Source organism: Antennarius striatus, chromosome 2, assembly GCF_040054535.1.
Source record: "Antennarius striatus isolate MH-2024 chromosome 2, ASM4005453v1, whole genome shotgun sequence".
Lineage (NCBI taxonomy): Eukaryota > Metazoa > Chordata > Actinopteri > Lophiiformes > Antennariidae > Antennarius > Antennarius striatus.
Window position 1 is genome coordinate 27561787 of NC_090777.1, and position 26321 is coordinate 27588107.

At 41.0% G+C, this 26321-nt stretch overlaps 1 protein-coding gene across 7 annotated transcripts in view; it reads right to left on the reverse strand.

Annotated features, from left to right (window-relative positions):
• The window catches only part of LOC137604901 (cyclin-dependent kinase 17-like), a 35604-nt gene extending 9778 nt beyond the window's left edge, over nucleotides 1-25826 (reverse strand). For 2 of the 7 annotated variants that reach the window (XM_068329177.1, XM_068329147.1), the window contains exons 1-4: nucleotides 25529-25826; nucleotides 20581-20742; nucleotides 7676-7809; nucleotides 4430-4555 (exon numbers count right to left, since the gene is read on the reverse strand). In XM_068329177.1, the coding sequence (XP_068185278.1) occupies nucleotides 4430-4555; nucleotides 7676-7809; nucleotides 20581-20710 (390 nt within the window). In that variant the 5' untranslated portion in view covers nucleotides 20711-20742; nucleotides 25529-25826. The other 5 variants (XM_068329154.1, XM_068329162.1, XM_068329170.1 and 2 more) reach the window with 4 other exon arrangements.
• Nucleotides 25827-26321: the final 495 nt, after the last annotated feature.

Genomic DNA, 26321 nt, shown 5'->3' on the forward strand with positions numbered 1-26321 from the left:
TTTGTCTATCTCTTTCAGCCATGTTTTATCCATGTATGTCTCCCTCAATCCAACGCTGACTTATATGTGTGTGTGTGTGTGTGTGTGTGTGTGTGTGTGTGTGTGTGTGTGTGTGTGTGTGTGTGTGTGTGTGTGTGTGTGTGTGAGAATGAGGGGGATGGTCTCCAGTGACCAAGTTAGCTGATGAAGCATGTGATCTCTTTAAAGCCATGCCTAAAAGCTAACATGGACACATGATGACACACGTAGACAAGTGTGTGTGCATTTGTGTGCAGGGACATGCACAAATAGTGATTTACACAATTGATCATATTCATGTTAAAATCAATAAGTATCTCATTTGGTCATTTTTAACACCTACGAGTGACTGAAAAAATAAATAGTGTTGTTTAACTTGGTGTGTGTACTTGGAGGCAAGTGAATGTTTGTGACAAGACATACAGCCTATGCTCAAATGTAAACACACTCCCAGTGCGCACACTGACACACACACACACACACACACACACACACACACACACGCACACACGCACACACGCACACACACACACACACACAAGCACACAGCTCCCATCTCTGTGTTTTGTGACAGGGACTGTCAGCAGTCGTTGCGGAGTTGCGCTGCTCTTTTGGCAGGAGAGTCAGTCTCATGAGCAAAACACGCACACAAAGGACAGAGACAAGAAGCACACACACACACACACACACACACACACACACACACACACACACACGCATACATGAAAACATAATAAAAACATACATAGACCCCATGCTAGGAAATAAATTTGGTTGTGTATGAATTTCAGGAAAAAGGCCCAGCATGCACTGGTGCGGCTACATACGCATCACTAGAGAATAGTCACAGGGTCATTCCTGTGACTATTCTCTACCCACACCCAGTAGATTTTTATCAAAATCTAAGCAACATAAATCACTTTCCAAGGAGAAGAGAGGGATACTTCACACTTCTATTTGTTGAACCAGGTAGGTGGAAATGATGAGTCAAACTGAAGTTACACAAGGAATTCCCACATATTATCTAACCCGTGGTATCTGGTTTATTTGTGAGGTTTTGGTGGTAGAGCATCGTGAGACAAGTGGTTTGTGTTAAGAAGGATTTATCTTAAAAGTGGAGTGGTTAACCATCTGCCACCAATCACATTTCCTTCATGAAAAAAGCAATAAGACGTACCGTTACTTACTTGCAATTTAAAGATTATCTGCTGTTAGGTCTGCTTCATCAACAAGCATGGATGGATCACAAATTTATCACTCAGTTATAATAAAACTGACTGATAACTAATAAGAAAACCAAAGGTCAGGTTGTGTTAGTGGCCAAGAGTTTCACAGATCACAGAATACACAGTAAATAAAATTGAGACGATCAATATAAGCTGTGTGTGTCAGAATACCAACATAGATTCTGTGCTTACTGTAAGAGCAGAAATGGTTTAAACAGTCATTATGGGCTGTTAATCATTTCAACTCCAGTCCAGTTCGGACTTAAATCGGGTTCAAAGTGTTAAGTCAAATAAGCAAAAATAGATTCTTCATCACTGGCCGGTGTTTACTCGTCACGGCTCTTGACCGGTCACTGGACGCTCAAAACAGCATAACCAGCAGAACAGCAAGCCGCGCAAAACCGGAACATTCCAAACAGGCATTCGTACAACGGGCACGGCGATAGAGTTTTAACCTGGCTGTATCATAGTCTCAAACCACAGATAACGTTGCCACGGTGACAGCAACTGATACCTTTTGCGGTGGCTCCGAGAGTGACAGGAAAGTTAGTTGGTGCTCTTGGCACTCCATGGTGCTTGTTAAAATTTATGAGCAGGAAAAGGGACCGCTCCAGCATATGGCTGACGTGTTAGCCATTCATGACAAAGTACTGGACGGTTTCTTAATTATGCCTTAGATAATACATGTTTACAGACAGATGGAGAGACAGCGCAATGCATGATATGCCATTAGGATCGTGTCATAAATTATATCTCCACAGGCCAGCCTATCCTGATGTTCAACAAAAAAAACAAAAAAAAAGCATCCTGTCTTTTGCAGATAACACAAGCAAATCCATGGAGGATTTAGGAGTTCATGTGAATAATGAGTACAGTCAAAGTATTTTCATTGAGTCGGGAAGGAAAACTGACAGCCACCTGTGAAAAGGAGAGGTGCCAATAAAAGTTAGACAGGAAGAAAGAAGATTTCAATAAGTCAGCTAATAAACATCCTGTTCTTTGTCACAATGTAATGCAAACCTGCCAGAGGCAAAAAAAAAAAAACCACATGGCCTGACACTCCAAGTGTTATTGTTTTTAATGCTTCATATGCATTATAAAACCACGAGAAGAAACAAATAAAAATGGTAGCTGTTCAGTAAAGAAGTTAAACTGAAGTTTAACTACGTGTTTGAATAGGTTAAAAGAAAAAAGGTGAGCGTTGCATAACGCCGTTTAATGCTGATGCCTCGAGATAAAATAAAGTCTTTATCCTCAGCACCATGGAACACTGCATCTCATTGGGCTTCTGTCAATAATTGATTATACATTGGCAACGGCCATGAAAGAAAAGTGATACTGATCGACTTCTTATTACATTGGAAGTAATTCAAAGATCAAACTACAAGACTTCCAATGCCAGCCATGTTACGAGATACCTGACACATGTTCTGTGTTACAGTAACAAGTAGCGAGGACGCCGGCAGGACGCTTGAGAACACAGTAGCATCTTACGGTGAGCTCCTTTGTTTAAAGTGTGATCAAGGAGTTGCAATTGCTCTTTTGTGACATATTCAGTTAATACTATACATTGACTTTACAGGGGACCAACTGCATTACAACATTAAACTTCTCATCAGCAGAAACCGAAGAGGGGACTTAGTTAAAATCAAGAAGGAGTAAATATTATCCCAATTTACTTCCAGCATCTCAGAAAAAACCCTGAAACATGCTAAATTAAGCTTTTTCTAATGTAAATATGTACTGCACAGTCAAACACTTCATTATGCAAAGGTGAACCATTTTAAGTCATAAGTATAAAGGGTATGAGCCCCTCTAAAAAAACGAACTAACCTATCTGTAGCTTCCAGCATTTTCACTGCAGAATAAGCTAGGTAGAAAATAAAGTAATTTCTTTCCTGCTTTTTAATCTAAATCCAAGCAAAGACGTTTGGATTTTGTCTTTGCAAAAATTTGTTTTTTGTTACACTAAATGATTGCATAATTTCATTCCCTCCATATTCTCCTGTCGATCCCCCTCTGGGTCTCTCCTTCCCTGTCAATTTCTCACTTTCTGGTTTATTTCAAGGTGCCCCGGTGTGTAATCCTCCTCAGGAAAGGAGCTGCTGCAGATATAACTGACACCGCTGCTGAATTATTGATTGATCTATTACATCACATGCATGCAACAACCCCTACATATACAGTGGAAAACAACAAGGGCAGAGAGCAGGGCATATACCGTAACTATAGTGTCTACCTTCTTTTACATTGTAAAGACAAAAAAGAAGAAGGTGAATCCACGTCTTCATATCCAGCCTTAAACGACAAACCTCTCCTCAGAGATTGTTTTCTTTCATCTCCATTTGACTCCTGGACGACTGCTGCATCATTAATTGGTTTCAAGCAGTGATCCGAAGGCACGGCGCCAACCCTGTTCGATAATTACAGAAAAAACCGATGCCGGGTGTGTCACCGATGTTTTCCCACAGTTTATCAAGGCTTTTTGTAACTGTGTCTAAAATGCATGAGTAATGCAGACTAAAAATGATTCAAAAAAGACTACGTGAAAGCACAAGAGTGAAACAAAAAACACTTTGCTTTATTAAATTTTGTATGGATAAACACAAGGTAGAGAGAAAGTGTGACCAAAAATAAAATTTGAGTGAAAGGCCAGTAATTCATCAGCAACAGAGAAGGATATAATAGAATATGATGCATATTCATGAATATCTGTCTATTTCTATCCATTATCCCCTCGCTATACAACCACACCCCCCACCCACACACACACACCCCCCAGATTAATACCATAATGCTCCTGGCCTGGATACATAATATAGAAATAATTTATCATTCATCCCCCTACTGAGTCATTGTAGGCTCAATGGCAGAGCTCATTGTGTGTTTAAAATCATTTTATATTTGCGGGTTCCCTGTATGGAGTGAAGCATTTGATATTATGGGCTTAGTCAATCATTTTAGTCACGCACAATAGCATTTAAAGGTTTGTAGTGTGTTTGTGCAGAACAATAAATGACACCAAGACAGCGTGACACACTGCCAGCTGCACTGAGAAATGTACACATGCAGATGCTAAGTAACCACAAACACATCGCCAAAGCAGCTGACCGGCAATTAGCTGCAGCTGCTTTGCACACGTCTGCATGGATGCAAATAAATACAGGGACACAATGATTACTGACCAGGGAAGCTCGTCGCAGCCTGCGGCTCATGGGTTTGTCAAAGGGCGGGCTGTTCATGGCAAACTTCTCCAAGTAACCCTCTGGTAGCCTGATATCAGCTGGGAGAGACAAACGTTTGTTTATGTCCTGAAACAAAGAGAGGGACATTTATTTAAAAAGAAATTAAATACATTTAACACAATTTCATTTTATTTATTTTCCTGGTTTGGCACCTGAAACCAGAGTTTCAGGTGTCAGAGTATTTTATGGTTTGGCACCTGAAATAGGTTTTGTGGTTTATAGATGTGAGGATGGGTTCCATATGGTCAATTTCTATGGATGCATGATTATTCCAACAGAGAAGGCATGAGTACACCATTATGTTTTATACTTTGTTTACCATTTCTTATGTGTTTTTAGATCTGTTCATGCATATCCGACTAAAAATAAAACTAGCAAGCGTAAAATACTCTGCACCCCCTGCAGAGGGTGCATTTCATTGGAGAGAATTCTTATACTTGCATCCCTTTAAACTTTGTATGCGTTACGCATAAGTAGAAACAAAAATAATTATCTGATTAAAATTCCGGAAATATTGAAAGAAACCTCCACGATATCCATGGAATTGATTTGACTTGTAACCATGGAAATAAAAAACACAAAAATAAAGGTTGCTGATATGTGTGGCGAGCTTTGTTGAAAGATAAGGGATTTGAAATATTCTCAAACTAATCACCATAAGCGACTGAACTTGTTGCCATGAAAATGAGAACAAAACAAAGAAAGTTCTTTTTTAGTAAAGGCACAGCTTCAGCTCATGGTTATTATGTGTGGAATGCTTTGCTCTAGAAGGGAAAACATCCAAATCGACTGAAAGTTCAACTTGTAGCCATGGAAGCAAGTTTTATAAACTTTCTTTATAGTTAAAGCTACCACTAAATAAAGTTTAACGAAAAAATGCTCTGGAAACAAAATTTCATGAGGAAATAAAATCCATTTCTAAATCCATTATCTTTGTAGCAGAGATTAATATTTGAAGTAAAAAAAGAGCCACATATTGTATTAGTATTCAAGTAAATGTAAATAAATTAGAACTCCAAATTCATACTAAGGCCATGATTAAATGTCCTTACATTGGTCTACATTACTACTGTATGATTTCACCATAAATTGCTCCTAATGTGTTTGTTGCACACTTTTGATCTACAGGTGCTGTCTGCTGCTAGCAATGAATTAATAAAACATAAATCAAATATAATTCTAGTAAGGCTGAATTAAAAGGCACTACGTGATACTGTAGGATCAGTTCCAGACAGCATCCTGACTTCAGGTTAATTTTAATATTGTTGGTTAAGTGAGACACTTACAACATTGCAGTTCCCAACCTCACAGTCTTTTTTTTATACTCTATCACGAATGACACTTTTCCACTATTTTCTTTTGTATCTGTTTTATTTGCTTAAATTTGGGTCAGTATTGCATTTTGTTTTAACAGATGTTACTACAGCAGCACGAGTAGAATGGCCATCTTATGATTCCAAACTGGAGTCTCTTTGTGGATCATACACAAATACTGTGATACTATTTGGGCCGTGTTGCATTTCTTCTGTATGTTATCCGTAAAGGATAGGTTCGCTGGCGAGGTGCAAATCACATGCTGTTTCCATGGCAGCAGTGCCGGGGTGACCCAGCGCCAATAGCCCGACTGTTTAAGTCCTCGGTGACTGAGTTTACATGAGCTTTAGCGGTAGATTAGAAGGTCTATTTACGCCTGAAGATGAAAGGCTGAAGGATTTTATGCCTGTAATGGTTTTATTGGAGCTCATTAGATCCCATAACATGCTTTAGGATTACATACAGCCCATCACCTTGGGATGTTGACTATACAGTTTTGAAATATGCAACCAGTACACAATGAAATTATCAAGCGTGGCTTGCAGAATGCATTAACATTTGACACACGTGATAACCTACAGACTCTGACCTGAGCAACACAGACATCTGGAAGCTGCACTAAATACCTTTATCATTAAAAAGTAGATTGCATGGGAAGCAAGAACCTCAATGCTGTTAACAATATGCAAATTGATACTACACTTATATTTCTTACACTTTATATTTCACAGTATTCATAAACCAGTGATTTTCAATGAGAACAAAAGCTTAGAAATACCTGAACAACAAATAAAATAACACTCATGTCCATTTAGCATAGAGTATATAGCTAGAAAAAAGACCCATAGACAAACACACACACACACATACATACACACAGACAAGCATACAAATATTTCCCAATACTTACAATGCAGAGCAGCTCTAGTAGCTCCCTCATTGTCTTCCTTAAACGTATTTCTATACACTCACACACACATGCATTTAGCACAATGGCTTGATCTGACCTGCCACATGACTGCACAAACACTGACACACACACACACACACACAGAGAGAGAGAGAAAGAGAGAGAGAGCAGCTGGCACTGTGGTAGAATGCCATCCACATGTTCAGAGGGGGAGGAGGAAGAGAGGAAAAGCAGGAGCAGAGAAGAGAGGAATGGACAGATTCCTTGGGGGGGGCATATGGGGGGAAGGGGGGATGGAAGGGGAAATTTGTTTTTCTATTCCTGCCCTCCATCTCTCCTTCTACTCTGTTCTCTCTGCTCCTCAGGATGTCACACCGATAATTATTCTTATTTCCATAATTAGTTTCTCACCCCCAGTATTTCCCTCTCCTCCCACGCGTCAATCCCCCCTCCCCAACCACCCCTTTATCTGTGCTAAAAACAGTCTAAATTAGACTCTTCCACTCTTCCACACGAAGCAGCTGAGCCTGCATCCACAGAGGCATCAGCCTGCATGTCCAGAGGTATTTTCCCATAATGCTGCTGCAGTCAGACAGACACATGAAGGCACGTGCACGCTCCGGTCGAGGCACGGGTGAATGCTGAGAGGCACGAAAAAACAACACAACAGCTACTTAACCTGTCCATAAACAGTACAGATGAACTTACATAGACAATGAGCAGTTCAATGTACAATGGATCTCTTGTAGATTTAAAAACCATTTTTGGGACCAACACTGAAATTGATGTTTAAATCAAACTAAATCTTGTAGAGTCAGTGCTCTCTTAATTTCCCTCGGGATTATTAAAGTATTAGTACGTATACGTAGAACGTGCACACCAACACACCGCTGGCCTATTTGTTGTGCGGCTACATTATCTAACATAACATAAAATCTGCTCATGTCTTTATCGTCCCATACCTCATTAGAGATGCGACGATGGTGGTTGTTCCTCATGCGGACCCTGACCGGACTCTGAACCTCATCAGAGGATGTCCCAGACGCCTGGTCGCTCTCCCCGTCTGAGCCCATCTTCACATTCTCATGGACGATACCTGAAACAAAGAGAGAAACATAGTATACAAACTGTTTTACCTGGGACCGCACTGTACTTTCTTTCAATTCTTGAACTGCTTTTTTCTTTACGGCAACCTGTCTCTGTTACTTAAGCCCTCCTCTGTGACACTATTCGTATACCTATCAGAGGACACAGGCTTTTGTCTTTCTCGGATTACATTCATCTATCTGAGAAACCCAAAGTAGCATCCCAATCCCCAGATGATGGACTGTACCACCAGCCTTGTTGGGGGAATTAGCCAAGAGCGTATAAAATGCTACCGGTAAGGTGAGGAGGGAAGAGATCAATATCTACTTCCATGCTGTGGCAGCTATCCAGTCTTTTCCAGTTACCCCCCACACCTCCAGTCCCCCCTCTGTCCAACTGATTAATGTATCACCGTGCAGCAGACAGGATGGTGGTTCAGTCAATGTAGGGGGGGGAGGGTACCTAATGGCTCTCAAGTCTGGGTCAGGAACAGAACATACTGTAGGTGTGTGTGTATTTGTGTGTGTGGTGTGTGAGCTTATTTTTGAGTGTAACTGACATGTTAAAGCACAACGGTTTGATCAGTGACTGCTTACTACTTATTTCTAAAAGCCAACAGAAAGAGACAATAATAATAAGAAATCAGAGGAGGAAGATTTAGACTGGAAGAACAAGAAGAGAGGAGGAAAAAATCATCAGTTCCTTGAATGACCGTGACACGTCAACCATGACAAAAACTGATGGATAGGAAAGCTATTTATTAGTGTATGGTGTCAGTGATAGAGCAGAGCACACCACCTGAGACCGACTCCAGGTCATTTGTGATTGTTTCATACTATCTGGATTAAGACTGTAGGAAGACAAGCTGGTCGCTGCCTTAGGGCAAAAAATGGGGAAAACATGTCATGTGAACTGAATGAGCAGCATAAAAAGTTATCTGTTCAATACAGCTTTTATTTCAGCTGAAGTCAGTGATTGATTTCTTATTTAAGAAACGCAAAACACAATATCCGTAGTGTTCAAATATAAATAAATAATCGCTAAATTGTTCGACATTTTTATTTTTAGGGTGTTATAAGACTTCACCGAGTTCTGTTCTTTCACTTCTCTAAAGCCTGTACTAAATCGAGCCAGTTAGCACCCATTACCTTAAAGCTGCAACAAATCCAAAGTACAGTAATTATGAATCAAATTTTTGATTTAGTATAAAGACAAGGAAAAATAATAGTAACATATTTAGCATAACAAGGGTGTACATGCTAACCAGCCGGCTAACTAGGCTGATATAAGGGTTACTACATTTATTAATTTGTCAACATTAAGTTTAAATGTATATTGTTGTTTTCTTACGTAATTCAAAAATGGTAGTACAGTACTTATATATTTAATATAATAATGAGGTAGTTTTTTTAACAAAATAAATTGATTTATTATTACTACTGTTAGGGATCAGGTTCAGTATATTTTCACAAAAAGTACCTTAGAGCATTTTTTTTTTAAATGTTGCCACACAACCAAATTTAAACCGTTCAAAAATCACTTTAAAATATATATATATACATTTTAAAATAAGAGGATGAAGATATTTTCTTCCTATCACAGCTGAGATAGCAGCTGTTATATCCTCACTACATGTGTCCATTACTTTATCTGTTGATAAAAGCAGCATATGCTCATTAGCAAAGTACTCAAACACGCTCCATCGGTGTAAGTGGTAAGCAAACCTCTTCATAGTCAATTGAATCTCCATGTCTTGCGTACCGCCTGTGGACTCAAAGAGAGACACGAGGGTAAAGGTTGAGCATGTTGAACATTTTGGTAGGGAATCTGAACCGTAGTAGTCAACAGGTATCGACCCTCGCAACCCTGAGAGCGAAACACTGAGCTCAAGATAACTGACACCGGAGTGAGAGGAAACCGATCCGGGATATCTAAATACTGCCACACACACAAACATTACAACACACTCCCGCCGGTACCTGTGTTTCATTCCTGCCATTATCTAACAGGTTTTTCTCACTCACCCAGACGTCCTCATCTCATCTGTTTTGGTAAACACTCAAAGGTACGGGTTGATTAGACAAGGAAAAATCACCTGAGTCATGTTACAGACGGTAAAAATAAACACACTCAAGACTCCCTTTCCAGCCTGCTGCAGATTGTTTCTGCTCCATTTCTATAGCAGATGAAGAGCAGACAGTGAAAGTCATGAGCTATCCTGTATGGAGCCACCATGGCCTACTTAGGGCTCCTGACTGCCTGTTAGCATGTCTGGAAGCGAGTGGGTGCTTTTAGAACTATCATTAGTTTACCCAACTCTACATTTACTACACTTAGCTGGAAAGCCATTTCTGGTTCATGTTAGTGGTGCCTCGGTAAATGGTTGAAATGTCAGAATAAATGAAGTAAAATGAGAGTAAGGTCTGCTTCTAGAGTAAATGAAATCCTGGAAATCTGCCGTCATAAACAATCAATCACTCTGTAAGGCCTCACATAGAGTATGCAGTTGGGTTGCTTAAGGGTGTGCAGGTAGGACAGTCCACATTGAATCCATTACCTACTATTTTAAGTCCTCTTACAGAGACATTTTACTTATCATGGAACACTGCCAAGACATTCTCAAGGTTGCATAAACAAATGGCAGAATCCAGACTGAATATGGAGTATGTGGCAAGACTACAGATAGTGTAGTCATCAAAAAACTTGAAAAGGAAATTGAAGGTTATTTTACTTCTCTATACTGTGGATCCATGGCTCTCCTGAAGAAAGCCACACAAAGCCCTTTGCCATCCAACTACATCTCTGATCTTTAAACCCACAAGAGAAAAAGTAATATTTTGAGACTAGTAAGTTTGAAATGTTCACAGTTGTGTTTTCTACATTCATTCTAGATGTTTATGCATGCAATGCAAACATGCAGATGCCTACCAATAGTATCATCTGGTGAACAAAATTTACCTCCAAAATATCAGTTAAGCTATAATTATTACAAAAGTTTTGGAACTCTAATTAGATGAAAACTAAGGATGAAGTGATGGTGATAAAACTCACCAATACGGTTTCCTGGAGGACGGTACGAGTCCAACACTCGAAGCATGCGGAACGGCGACAGTCTCATTGGGGTCTCTCTCTCCCCGATTCTCATCCCATCTCCCATTCTAACCTCGCCCATCCTTGGGTGTCCCACACTGGGAGCACAAGCAGAGCACGCTTGGGGGTTGCCTGACATATCCACTTTCCCAAAGCACTCTGACTGACAGTGTAATTACAAATTCAAAAACGCATTTGACAGACAGCCAAGGAAGGAGTTCCGTCCGGTCCTGAGTCCCAGTCAACAAGTCTGGGGTGGGATCCAAGCTTGAGCTGTTGTAGCCAATCAAGGTCCAAAGAATTCTGGATAAACTATAATCTTCAGGCTGTCTATGTTTCTCCAAGAGAGTCCCACACAGTAGAAGACTGGTCTTTAGGAGGATGGTGTTGATTGCACAGGCACACTAATGACAATGGAACAACTCCCACAGCTACTACTCCGCTTAACAACACATTCTCTCTCCTCTGCTCGACACACCCTCTGTCCACCTCTGTCTTTCTCACTCTATTTCCCTCTGCAGTCACAGTCTGCTTGCTGACTAAGGAAGGTCAAACTCCGTGCAGGTTGGCAAAATGCTGCTGAGACAGTTCGACTCACACAGACTGTTAACTGTTACGCCCATCCTCTCAGAATAAACGGCGGTCTGTTTCCATCTCCATCCAATCCGCTGAAGAACACACAGACTTTCAGACTCTGAAACTTACAGCACTTCCTCACAATAAAACAATGGCGTCATTGTTTGCAACATCTTCTCCACTCCCCTGCTTCTTTCTTAGTCGCTGTCCGGTGTCTTCTCTTTGTTCTCACAGTTCTTCCACTGTTTTTCAGCACACCACTCTCCTTCTTTCCTCTCCCTCTCCCGACTGCTCTTTCCTTGCCTCTGGCGCCCCTATCAGTGCATTCAATGTTGTTAATCCTATTGCTCCCTCCCCTCACCTTGCTATTACTCTCCTCCCTCTCAAGTGAAAATAAGTGCTCTCATTTTCCCCCTCCCATATCTACCCCTACTTCAACTCTTCCAATCAGTGTATAGATCCAGAGATGGTGTTGAATATTCTGAGCAATATCCCCTCTCGTATTCAGGAACCAATGACAGCATTTTTTGACTGATCAACCTCTTTTTTGCCTTCGTCTCATTTGTCTTCTCTCTCCTTTGGTCCTTCCACCCTTTCAACACTGACTCTTCATCCTTATCGCTAGCAAAGAAATTGGAACCATGAAGCTTTTGAGTGATGCCTCTGGCATCATCTCTCTCCCATCTTTCCTCTCTCATACATTTTCTCCATCCTCATTTTTCTTTTTCTTTCTTCACCTTTCCCCTCAGACCTGAAGCACAGGCTATTATTCATGCGCAACTGATGTAGACCCACAACCACACCACTGCACACAGATACTGTAGGGTACACCTGTGGAAAATTACACCCAAAAACTGAGTGCATATAATGTTCAAGGCCAACAATTACGTTTCAGTAAAATGACAATAATGAAGTTCATGTAACTCAATGAAATTGCTACAGAACAGATGAATTTGTGACGTTATGTGTGTGTTAACCATCCGTGCATTTGTGTCTCCAGGGGTCTTATCCAACATGTGTAGTCTGGGCAAGATAAGGACAGAAAACTCAAAAGAACTTCCTGTATCATGGTGAAAGATTGAAATCTGCCACACTGACCATGACCGCACCTTTCGGCTTTATGAAAACCTCTGATAACATTTCTTTTTTTGAAATTCAGTAAGGGGTACTTCGCAGAACTAATCCTGAAACTCATGGCAGAGGAGTGCAGAGATGTTTTTGTCGCATCTCTGGCCTCTCAACAACAGTGACTTCCTTTAAAGTCAGAACACATCAGATCAACAAAAACTGAAAATCTTAATAACGTTGAATAAATAAGTTGTCAAATTTGAATTGGCTTTTTAAATATGTGTTTTATTTAGGAAATAAACTAAAGTGTGTTTAAGAAAAAAACCCTGATGGCATGACGTGTTTTAACCACTGTAATGTAAATACAACCATTGTGTTCGTAATATCATCATGAGATGGCATGCATCTAATGTACCTTTCACCTAGGAGTACAATGCAGTTGCTTTATTCATAGTGCTTGTGTGGATAAATATTATTTTAAAAGATCGTCTTCAAATCTATTCAACAGCCGTGAGATAAGACTCACCTCTCCCTTCATGTCAATAATCACGTTGTCTCTTAGACATTAAATAACCATCACACGCTCATGGACAAAAGCTTTCACGCCCTGCATGTCAACAGTAATGTTCAAATATAAGACCATTTACACGTCTACACACAAAGCCACTACTTTGCAACAGATAAATGTAATGGTATTCTTATCTTATACATAATAATAAGTCAGATTGTCATGCTAATCTATAATTACAATAATTTGAAAACAATTTTAATCTACATACAAGAAGAAAGAAAGTTCACTTGAACTTGAACTTTTTAATATACATATGCCAGTGTGAGAGATGATTTCAAATATATGTTCATGTCACTGTATGGGATGTCCAGTATGTATGTTTCCTCTTCATCTTCTCCAAATGTACTTGATATTACAGTTGGAAGCAAAATCATCCAACATTTATTGTGAAATAGGTTAACTGGTAAACTGTGCTATTCATCAGCTCTTCACTATGACTAAGTAAAACAGGAACTGTTAAAATATCTCAGTAGGACCGATTGGAAGCTCTTTTAATGAATGCAGTCTAAAATTACTGTACATTTGTCTGAATACAAACCCTCACTGTCAGATTAAAACACTGTACTATTCTTCATATGTACTTTACAGGTAGAGTTCAAAATGTATTTTCTGGTCAGATCCAATTTATATAAGAGATAAATATCTGAACTTATAAGAAGACGGACACCGTTGAACCCCCAAAACAGCAAGAAGGACGATTGTATCCTTTTGTGATTTTGGATCAGCTTATGCTTGAAAGAACAACCGGTACCTACAATGAAGCACAATAGTGTTGCCCTTGAGTCAGTCAAAGCAGACGCCCACCCTGATCCAGATTTCTGCCTGTTAAAAGGCAGTTTTTTCTCAAAGCTGTCACCAATTGCTTACTTGTGGCTGAACCGCTGGGTCTCTGCAGAGTAAAGAATATGATCCAGGTCTGTTCTTTTCTGAGAGTGCCCTGAAGTAATTTTTGTTCTGATTTGGCCCTAGATAAATAAAACTGACTAGACTAGAGCACTGGAAACCTGCAGTGTTTACAAAAGACATTCCATCATGTATCAGGAAATCCTAGAAGAAAATGGCTTGCCATTCTTGAAGAAGCAGAAGCTTGAATGTCATTGGACACTCAAAATGGACAATAAAGCAAAAGGCTTAAGTTCAGACGTCTCTAGACGGGTCTGACTTGAAACTCATAGAAAATCTCCAGTGGCATTTGAAGAATATGTGGAGGGAATGAATTTAAATTCCTAAGGAGAAGCTTCCAGAAGCTGGTGTTGGGTTTACACAAAGAACTAGAGATGCTTATCAATAATCAATTATGGATGGAATAATTTAGAGAATGCAGTATTACGTAAAACAGAATTTTGATTTTGTACTTGTAGTATCTCTTCTCTTGAGCTTGATATGGTCATTTTAACTGATAAAGAAAAAAATACTCACACACGATAGGGGGAGTTGGATAATATTTTTGTTACCCCAGACACACAAATGACTGGTGGCATTTACAGTGTACTCACAGATACATATTAATGTAGACTGCTGCATCCTCGACCCTATAAATTCAAGGACACAGCTCAGGCGTCCGCCCATCATTGTGTCTGTGTTTCTTTGTATTCGAAAGTGCAGTAATGCATATCAAAGTTATCTCTGTGGCTTTGCAGTCACCTCTAGTCAGTCATCTCCTCAGCTGATTTTTCTTGCCACCTTCGTTTAAACACCGTTATTGTTGTGGATTTGTTGTGGTGTTTTTTCCACTAAATGTGAGCAACAAATTGAAATACAGTATAATGCTTTTATCTTTTTTTTAATCTGCTGGAGTCTAGAGCATGGGAAATAGTACATATCAAAGTGAATACACGACTGAGGAAGGCACACGTATAGAGAGGCACACTCGCATGGCTCAAGGGAAACAGAATTAAGACTGCACTAATTACCTCTAAACCTGTTATCTGCATCTAAGGAATCTTATTATTCATTTACTGGGACCAGAGTATCTCCTGTAAGCTGCCGGCAAATGTGCGTCCTGGTCCCCAGACACCCCACCCGCCTTTATCACCAGCATTCTTCAGCAACATCACCGCTTTAGCGTGAGATAAAGTAACAGCAAAGAAAGACAAAAAGCTTCCAAGACTATCTACATAAAAGGCCTCCACTGCATTGTTCTTAATAAATTCACTCCAGGAGTGAAGGACGGGGGCTTGCTGTGAGCAAATGGGACAGGCGAGAGTGTAGAGGAAGGAGGGCACGGGCTGCGGCGTTAAATGCAGTGTTAATGCATTACATTAAAGCGCTCCCTTTCTCTCTTGATGCTCAGATATAGAGGGTGGTCTGGCAAGCTTTCTGTCGTTTATCTTTTGGTTTAATCTGGAGGTTAAATATAGGTGTTCTAATATATGTGGAGAGGAAAAGACACATGTATAGGCAGTGGGGGGGGGAAAGAACAAGAGGGAGACATCTGTGACGGTGTCAGAAATAGCAGCCTGCAATGGATTTTAGAGGAGAACTGGAAACTCTCAGCAGAGCCCTGTCTCTCAGGGACAGAGACAGCAGGGCCGGCTAATCCTATGAAGTGTAACGACAGATCTTCACAGAGGGATGAGGTACCAATAAAATGAAGAAAAAAAAAGAGAAATGTAGTGCTCAACTCCTGACTGTAAGTACGTTGCGGTGGGAGTGGGTGTCGGATGAGTTAGCACAAGATGAATCATAAACTTGTCAAATTTACCTGGCTCCTGCTACGGACTAACTCCCCCCACACACACACACATAGACGTATAACAGTGTAGTCAGGCCCACTTACACAGCTGAAAAGTGCATTATTTGAATGCTCCAATGGATGGATAATGTGAGGTAGAGAGAGAGAGAGAGCAGCAGCAGCAGGAAAGGGAGATTGCATCATCATGTTGCTCCATTAAAAGGGCACGACGTGCCCTGACTGCTGAGTAACAGGCAATGAGTCAGCAACACCAACCAGTCGGAGACACGCGTGCACACGCTACATACACGTTCACTTTTTAAAGCTAAACCTTATCATGATTTGAATAACAGAACAGCATCTTTTCTAGATTCCGTCCTTTTCTCTGGGCTAAAAGAAATCCTTACCCAGACTGAGGACACACTGCCAGGACATCAGCCTGTTGGTTTTAGACTGGTATGGTCACATATTTCCATCACTGCTAGTTCCGCATATTCTCTTCACTATCCTCAATTACACAGCATGTCGGAAATGCAAGTACTGTGCTGTCAGTTTATAGTACTAACCTGATTCTGTATTCTTGTAAGTTTTTTTTTTGTTAAATTGCATACATGAACTGTTTTTGATGATGCAGCACATGTATCCTGCATCTAATGATTATAAAGAACATTACTGTAATACTGCTACTAAAATGATAAATGGACAGTGCTTAATAGCACCTCTTCTGCTCTAACAGACCACTCAAAGCACTTTAAACACCAGCCTGGACTTCTCTGTTCACACACAGAGGCTACCATGTTCAACCACCTGCATATCAGGAGTGAGAACAATTTATTCAATCACGCACCAGACGAACATGTAGCCCACTGACCTACCAATCAATGGATGACCACTCTACCTCCTGAGTCACAGCGGTTTCAACAGACCTACGAAGTTATCCAAGTCCAAAAATCACAATTTTAATTTCTGCAGTACAATGAAGATCTGAATGGTTTCATTCATGAGCTAACCTGCCCAATGCTACCATTCTCTTTTCTTTTCAGGAACCCCATGTCATTCCAGTCATATTCTTATTCCTTAGACCCTGATATAAAACTGGTTATCTCGTCAACTAGGCTGTTGTTGTAGTTTATGTGCGGCTTACTCAACCAGGGACTCCATGGATGGACCACATATATATATGAGTCCTGTGGTCCCCTCAATATGTCACTTCTTCCTTCCATCTACAATGTTCAATTCTCCCTCTGAAACACTCAGTCCCACCCAAATCAATATCTCCTCATTTTAGAAGCTCCATTTCATTCCCTAGCTCCAACATTCAAGTCTTCAGCCCCTTCTTTCACAGGAACTCCCTTTGTCACTCCATCCCCTGCTCCTAATGGGATACATTCTTCATCAGTTGGAAATGAGCTTATAACAGATAGAGAAGCACACATTACATTACATAATGCAGAGGCAGACAGAAGAAAGTGATCATGCGAGTACGTGTGATATGCATGTACATTTGCATGTTTGTATAGGTTGGATTAAGGTCATTCCAGTTTTAGCCTTTCAGATTCATAGTAAATACATTTTTCACTCAGTGGGTTTACCCCACTCCCACCTTATGTATGGATTTTTTTCCTAATGAAACACTCATATATATATTTATATAATTATACACAACTGAATATTATATTCAAAGCAAACAGACAGACAGACAAACAGCTACTGATAACATTGTGCTGTTTAATGACAGCCGGAAGAATAGAAAAGCAGGAAAAACTGGACCATGAATGACGCAGGAAGCAATGTGGTGAGTTGTTGATGTAAGTGTAATGTGTGGGAGTGTGTTTGCTTCAACAGTGGAGGAAGTACTCGGATCTGTGATGCAAGTGCAATAACTTAAAAAATGTGAAAAATGATCCACTGCAAATAAACCCAAGGTTCACAATTTGACGTCAGCACCAGAACAAACAAACCAGAGGGAAAATAGACCTTAGGAAACAAATATACTGTATCCCGAAATCTCACTGTTCTTATTGATACAATTTGTCAACTTTATTTTAGATGGCTGAAATAAAACTAATTTATACATAAAGTACTTTAGGGCTTTACACCATTGAATGATTTCATCTGTAAAAAAGAGTCATTTGTAACAAGACTTCATGAGCAATGCTCAATGTGTGTGCACAGTCTACACAAGATACCCAAAAGTAACTTGTAATTATAGCTGTCAAATAAATATTCAGCTCTTTAATGTGGAACAGTGAGGAGAAGCTGTACGAAGACACAGTTCTGTGCATGATTTTCCACCACTTGTTTGATTTTAAATGACTCAAACTGACTTATCATATCAAGCTTAATGTTTTTTTTTGGTGTGTATTTACATGTGCATGCATGCAGCGCTGTGTGAATATGCAGGTGTGTGTTTGTACCCAGAGATCCAGTCCTGTGCAGGCTGAGATAGGCTCTGTCTCTTTCCAGCCCCCCGCCCAGCTCCCTGCGCAGGGCAGTGCGGCCCAGATGACCGGCATATTGACGAAGGAAGGAGGGGGCACTGTGTGAGGCAGGAGGGTGCACGGCGCACACCACCATGGGCTCTGAGACACAGCGTGTCAGATGGACGGCGAGATACGAGGAGGGGTGGGGGGGACAAAGGGAGGAAAGAAGAGAGTGCGAGAGAAGGAGGAGAAAGCTCAGTGAAAGTTGAAGAAGGGAGTTAAAAACCAGGAAAGCAGTTCAAATAAATAAAAGAGAGGACAGGGAGCAGAAGCAGCAACATAGAAGGCAGAAATTGCAGGAGGAAACAGGAGAAAGAGAAAGAAAAATTGATGGTACAAGGTCACACAGAAACCAGACAGAGAGACAGCTGAACATGTAGGAGCAGTACATTATGCAGTAGTTACAGATAAAAGGGTGACTTAACTGCTGAGCTCATGTTAGAAGAGGAAACACAGGAGCAGAAATAGCCATGAAGAGAGTATGAGGAATGATGAAGACGGATTATGAAGGACAAAAAAAAAAGAGAAACATGCACACCCGCATGTGTGACACAGGACTGGAATAATAACATCAATAATAGCATAATAACAAGACTTAAGCTCTTGCAATGTATGGAGTATACATGTATCATCCTCTCTCTTTCTCTTCTCATCTATATTTCAAATAATTCATAATTTCATAGACGTTGCACTTTAAATCCTGCTTAATACCCCCCCACACACAAGCACAAACACACAGTCTCCCCTAAAAGGGTGCAGTGAAACAATGGGTCTGAAGTCATCACTACATTCCATTTTGCTTCCAATGAGCACTTTGAAAAATGTGAATACTACTTTTTTTTAACTACCCATGAGCACAGTCTGATTAAGATTTATAAAGATGAAGGAGTCTGGGGCTGATAGAACAAGAGAGAAGGAAGGAGCATTTGGTGAGTACAAGAGGCAGAGCTGCAGTTAAAGTTTAATGTCCTCTGCTTGTCCTCGACTTCACTTCCTCCATATTAATCCTGAGTCTGTGTTTCTCGCCGCTTGAGCTCTTTGGAAATGAACTGACAAAGCTGAAGCTTTTACTAGACTAAAGGTTGGGGTGTACAAATACAAAGAATAAGACAAAGATGGCAGGAAGTGGAAAATATCAGGTGAGTATGGGAACACAGAACAGCTTTATCGAACATTTTAATCTTGTGTTTTTGTTTCCTACGTCTTTTCTTTCCTTTCCTCTGAGACAAACGCACCTGGTGGCAACCTTCAACACCCTATGTTCCGATCTGATTTCCATCTCAACCCAGGACAGAACGTGAACACTCACAAATACCAATCACACATGTTTTTGTCAGGTGAGGGCTCAGGTTTTTTCCAATGGGGGGATCTGCAATCCTAAAAGACGCCCAGCAGATGGCACCCAGAAATTCCCAAGAATGACATTGCTTTTTGTGCCTATGACGAGAGTCATATAAAAAGACCATAGTAACAAAGCTTTGTTTCGAGCATACTAGTCCTGTCAGTCCTGATGATGGACAAGTGGAGTAAACCAAAAGATGAAGTGATGATGATTGGGTGAAGATGCTGAAGATAAAGCTCAGGTGAAACTTGTTTTGATTTTATGTCTACGTATCTTTAAGCTTTCATTAGAGCATGCAGACATATAAATGAGTACAGCTTGTAATAGGTATGTGTAAGAGAACAAATACTTCTACTTAATCCCAAGTATAACTGAGTGTAAATAGAGAAGATACAAGAGGCGCAACATCTGCTGCTAAATCTTTTTCTAACCTTTCTGCATCTCCTTGCAAGGAGCCGTGATAACATCTAATTTGATTCTCTCCATCCATCATTTGAAATATATCTTTAAATAGTTTTTCATGTGGTGGAAAAAAGCCCCAAATGAAGTCTTATGGTTCGGAGCTGCTGGAGCACGAGAGTAATGGCTCCTAAATAATGTGGTCTGCTCAAACAGCCCAAACGGATATTGGAATGAAACTAATGTGTTTTTGATATCCAGGAGGTTATGGAGGTGACGCAATTATTCACAACAAACTGCCCTGCCAGTATTATAATAGCTTCTTCTGTTATGATCTAAGATTAGATGAACGCGTGGTAAACTACATATGCTGGTGGCTGTCGTGAAAGATTTGAACTTCTCCTGTGTGCGGCAGTGTTTGAAACAAGTGGTGGCATGTGAGTGTGTGTGTGTGTGTGTGTGTGTGTGTGTGTGTGTGTGTGTGTGTGTGTGTGTGTGTGTGTGTGTGTGTGTGTGTGTGTGTGTGTGTGTGTGTGTGTGTGTGTGTGTGTGTGTGTGTGTGTGTGTGTGTTTCTCACCATTGTCCCTGGCAGTGGACGGCTCATCCAAGGCCATCTGTTCGGCCAGTTCGGACAGGGACTCGTCGACGGGCCGAGCGCTGCGTAGAGACATGGACAGCCTCCGCTTGATTATCTTCATCCTGTCCATCTTCTCAACCGCACCACCGGGGGCCCACGGGCCTGAAGGAGAAGGGGATCACAATCAACATCATCATTATCATCAGGAACCATCTGCATCCCCTCACCATCACCATCCCCAGCATCATCATCGGGCGACAGCAGTCTTTACAATCATGAACGGCGAGACGCACAATGCCCAATTACTCTTTATTGTACACTTAAACGACTGAGTGTGGCCTATAAGCACGTTTCCCATAGTTCTGTGGGCTCCCGATGGTCACATGACAAGTGCTGTCGCTGTTACGTATGTATCTAAAGTTCACAGAGGCTTAAGGTTGCTGACCTGAGCTGTGATCGGCTGAAATTTCACTGGCTTGGTGTTTATGATGTCATGATATTCAAACACCAGATAAATTTCCAATGCAAAAACAAGTAGTTTTTACTCCGTACACTAAAATCCACATCTAAATCGACAAAGCAGGCAAACTAAAGTAAGTGTGTCTAAATGAAAAGCATACATTCAATTTCCGGACAGACTCTTCCACTTTTGTGGAAGAGTCCCAAACCCGTGACCTTCTTGCTGTGAGGCAACAGCGCTGCCAACTGCACCACCGTAGAACCTGGTTTCAAATACCAAAAGTGGTTCAGCAAAAAACATAAGCTCTTCATATTAACTCTGAACTTATGTTGCCGATGTGCTTTGTTAATCTGAGTGTATATCACTATAAACGCCATTCAGCTTTCAAAGTTATATACAGTTTAGACATCTCCTCGGCAGACCTTTAGAGTCTTTTTTTTGTGTGTCTGTAGAAAACGTGCGTCTTTGCTGGTGCGTTGAAGTCACTTTCCTCTTTACTCTGCTTTACAGGCCTGGAGGTGGAAGCAGCCATGGCAGAGTGTGTCTGTTCCCCGTCCACTTACTGCTACTTCTATTTTACCCATGAGGACTTGATGGCTGACATACAAAATTGCAAACACACACACACACACACACACACACACACACACAGCACCCACTTCTATTCTCTTTGTGTCAAACCTTGGAGGCTTCAACAAAAGCCATTCATCCTTTCAGGCCTTCAGTCTTTCAGGCCTATTAGAGAGAGCCGGTGCTCCGAGGGAATTCAAACCCAGTGATCCTCACTCGGGAAGACTGGCTTTTTTTTCACTGGAGGATGCGCTTAGGCGAGTATCTATTGCTAACAACATTCCCTAAGCCAATTTACATGAGCCCAGTTGGAAGCAGTTTGCAAGCTAGCCAGAAGGCGTTTCTCCACAACAAAATGAAAAGAGATAGACAGAATGAGAAGGGAGCAACTCCCATCCGTTTTATAACATCTATCACCCATGGATTAGCAGCATGGAGTTCATCTCCTTCCAACATTCATTTGCATGTTTCCCAGACTTCACTACAAAAAGGAGAGCAAGTTGCCCTCATGCCTCATCAGAAATGCCATCTTCAGAGTTCCAGGAAGAAATTACTTATATTATTGTAATGATATGTTACTTATCACACACAAGTCAGCATTATCCTTCATTCACACTTCAGTTCAGTTTCTATCCAAGCACGCCAGCTCACTCATATACAACCATAATCGAGTGTAGTTTTAGTCTTCCTCATATCTCTTCCAAGTTGGCATAAACAGCAATGCAAAGGTAAAGTCATTACCGTGCAGCTAACATAAAGAAAGATGTCGAGGTATTATTATGTTTCCATTGACAGCTGTAGTTTATATTCTGACAACAAACATCTCTTCATTACAACATCATTAATGTGACTTCACTAGTTTCTATTCCAGTTTTGAAATAGAAACTGGAATAGAAGTTTCTATTTCTAAATAGACACTTCTCATTTTAAATAGAAGAAAACACTGTAATAATTGGTAAGATTATTACAGTATTTTCCAAAAACCTTACAATCCAGTGCGTCTTATATATGAAAACAGTTTTAAAATAGGTCATTCATTGAAGGTGCACCTTATAATCAGATACATCTTACAATCAGATGCGCCTTATATATGAAAAAAGGTTTTACAATAGGCTATTCATTGAAAGTGCGCCTTATAGTGCTGAAAATACTATATATGTCATCAAAGACAATTCAGGCTTTAAAGAGCTTATGAAAAATTAAGTGTAATAAATATGTGCTGCATGACTGCTGCAGATAGACGTGGCACAACAGTGAATCTAGATGAGGCATGGTTCTCCAGGCTCAAGCATGGCCAAGCCACCAGGCATTCTGCAAACCATGAGCGGCTCTGACACATCATTCCCACTAAACAGAGGGACACGCTGCAGATGGTGGAGGCAACTTCTGAAACCCTACTATTTCTACTGTTTTAGATGTGTTTAATACATATAGTTAACTAACTCGAGGTGCACAATTAACCAAACACGGAGAAGAATGTGATAATATGCCAAATGACACAAAGGAGTAGGGAATAAATCTTTCGCCACCTTGGGATTATTTTATTTGAGCATGTCTATTAACAGCCTGCAAGCATTCCATGTGCAGATGTAGGTCCACGTGTGGGTGGTTGTGTGGATGTGGCAGATAGAAGGTGAGGTAAAGTGACACGCCCTTGAGGAAGAAGGAGGAACATTTTTTCAAGAAACACACAATTTGGGTTGCTAGGTTACAGGCCCAGGCTGGAACTGCAGTTTCTATCTCTGTGGAAAAGGAAGAAATTAGATAGGCCGAGGACAAATGCTGAAAATTCATAATGTGCATCTCCCTATCACACTTCTAGGATGGAAATAGACGCTTTTGCACATGCGCTCATGTCAGCTTTAGAAACTTCCAGTCCTCCTGAGCTTGGGGCATCACAGCGCTGCAGCATGTGATCCTTGCCAGCCTCGCTCTGGGATCCCTTTGTCAATCTTCCCGACACAAAAGGAGGCCATGTATCTGAGGACCTGAGTTTTTAAAACAAAGCATAGCTTCGATTTTGACAAACACATTTAGAAAATATTCTTCTATCCGATCAACTACAAGGTATCAACATATTCTGGGACAAAAAACCTGATTTGGCTTCCTCTTTCTTTCCTTTCCATCGAGGACAAACAAGCGTTATTCTGTATTTCAGTGGCACATGAATCATATGCATGCATGAACTCACATACAAAGTGGCAGAGTGGAATGGGCACACACTGGCATTCCAAACACTGCCTGTCGCAGTGGCCTCAGGACTCACGAGTCATGCAAAAAATCTGCTCAACTACAGAATCTTAAATACAGCCACACAAAAACACGCAATGAGCAGTTAATATTTTTTGTAAAAAGTCTTCTTAGAAGCCCAAAAACTCCCCTGAGGTTATTCTCTGACATATTCTAAACCTCTGGTGCTAGATGAGGAAATGGAATTATGGAATACGGTTAGCAATAACAGTGTAATCAAAGATCACCATGATAAATGAATAATAGTATTTGACAACAGTGAATAACCGGTCAGCTGGTACCAGTGTCTAGTATGATTATACAATGTTGGCTGGAAATTCATGTAAATGAGAATTTTTACCTCACCGAGGCAAGATCCTGTGTTAAAAGACTTATTACAAACACAGAACAGAATTGAGTGATTTATGCAGCACAGGACAAAGACACACACACAATATTTTGTTACAGTAAATTATATAGTGTAACAATATAATCCAATGCATGAAGTCCAAACAAAGCAAAAAAACCCCAATAAAACAGTGTAATTACATGTTTGGAATTATAGATGTGAAGTAGTAATAAAACTATGTAGCTACAGATTTGGAATAGACGATATTAAGGGATACTCGGTCGTGATGAGACAGTGTTATTGTGGATTATTGGATGTTACGGAAAACGCACTGACCGATGCGTCCGGGTTTAAATCTGGACGTCCCGCACTGAGATGGACGTAAATAATTCAGCGCTGATTCTCCCAAGACGCTGCGAAGAAAATAAACCTTAAAAGCTTTTGCTATCTATAATAACAGTTCAACATGTTTAGTGTCTGTAAATTTACACACACACACACACACACACACACACACACACACACATATATATATACTGTATATGTATTTATAAACCACATCCGTGCGGTAATCGACAACACACCGCGGGGATGAACTGTCATTTAAGCGCCGGTCCGGAACAATTTCCCGTGTCGCTCGACTTGAATCCGGGCAGGACGCACCATCAGTGGACTCCAAGCGATACATTTACGTTGGAGTCAGAAAAATATGCGACGGGTTACGTCGGGCCTGGATGGCAGGGACACCTCTACCTTCCAGGCCTTTTGCTTTTTTCGGTCAGTTTCTCTCTCCTCGTGTTTTCCTGACGGAAGTGTCCGGGAGGGGGGAGAGTCATACAGGGGAAGGAAAAGTTACTGAGCCATCCAACCGGCTAATGAGCCCACGGAAAGCGGATCGGGATCATCTCTGGTGGTATCCGGACGATATGATTGCGGACTTGTACATCAGGACCCCGAGACTATTCCAACGCGTCGTGTGCATTGTGTTGGGACTTAAATCAGTCATTCGATGGTGTCCTTTATCGCTACTTAGCTAGGCTATCGCTTTTAACTGCAGTGGTGTCATTTCTCCCTATTATGACTCCGATTTTCAGTATTATTCAGAAAATAAGTATGCGTATTTACGCACACGCACGCACGACGCAATCTTATCAGAATTGCCAAATACCTTTGTTTTAACGAGCCGGGGGGAAAAATATGTCCACCTGCAATGTCAGGTGATTGGACAGCAGTGGTTTTACGGTTGATTGTTTGTCCGAATGTTTTCACTACGGGATCGGGAACGTGGAGTTGAGAGACCGAACGTAAACACGAACAGAACGCAAAGCGCTGCCACTGACCTGCTAGTGTTTCAGCTGCGGCAGACTATTGTTCCACTTGTGTGGTAATCCAGGCAGCACGTTGGGATGAATCCACTGCGACAAGTTCCTGCAACTACTTTCCTGTAAAACTCAGCAGTTTTTCCTTTGACCATCAGGTAGATATTATCTGTGAGCCGCACGGAGTGCTGCCATGTGTTATCCCCTGACCGGAGACATTGTTGATCTGGAACAATGCGTTATTTGTATTTACATTCGCTTTAAACGCCGTCCCGTCCCGGAATGATAAGAAGCCATATCGCTGCTGCTGCTGTGTGGATCCCCAGTGGAAGCAATGGCGTGCTGCCGGAAAACACCGCAAGGGGTGTGTGTGTGTGTGTGTGTGTGTGTGTGTGTGTGTGTGTGTGTGTGTGTGTGTGTGTGTGTGTGTGTGTGTGTGTGTGTGTGTGTGTGTGTGTGTGTGTGTGTCTGTGTGTGTGTGTGTGTGTGTGTGTGTGTGTGTGTGTGTGTGTGTGTGTGTGTGTGTGTGTGTGTGTGTGTGTGTGTGTGTGTGTGTGTGTGTGTGTGAGAGAGAAAGAGAGAGAGAGAGAAACGTGTTTCTCCAAACCTCCACCCCACCTCCAATCCTCTGGAAAACGAGGAGATCAAATGAATTAACCTAATTCACCTTCATTGATCGACTCCATAGCTGTACTTCAGTTTTTATTACGAACGTTGTTGTTGTTGTTGTTGTTGTCACCGATTGATATAACAATAGTAATAATCATTATATTCATGCAATAATCAGAATCAGAATCCTTTATTAATCCCCAAG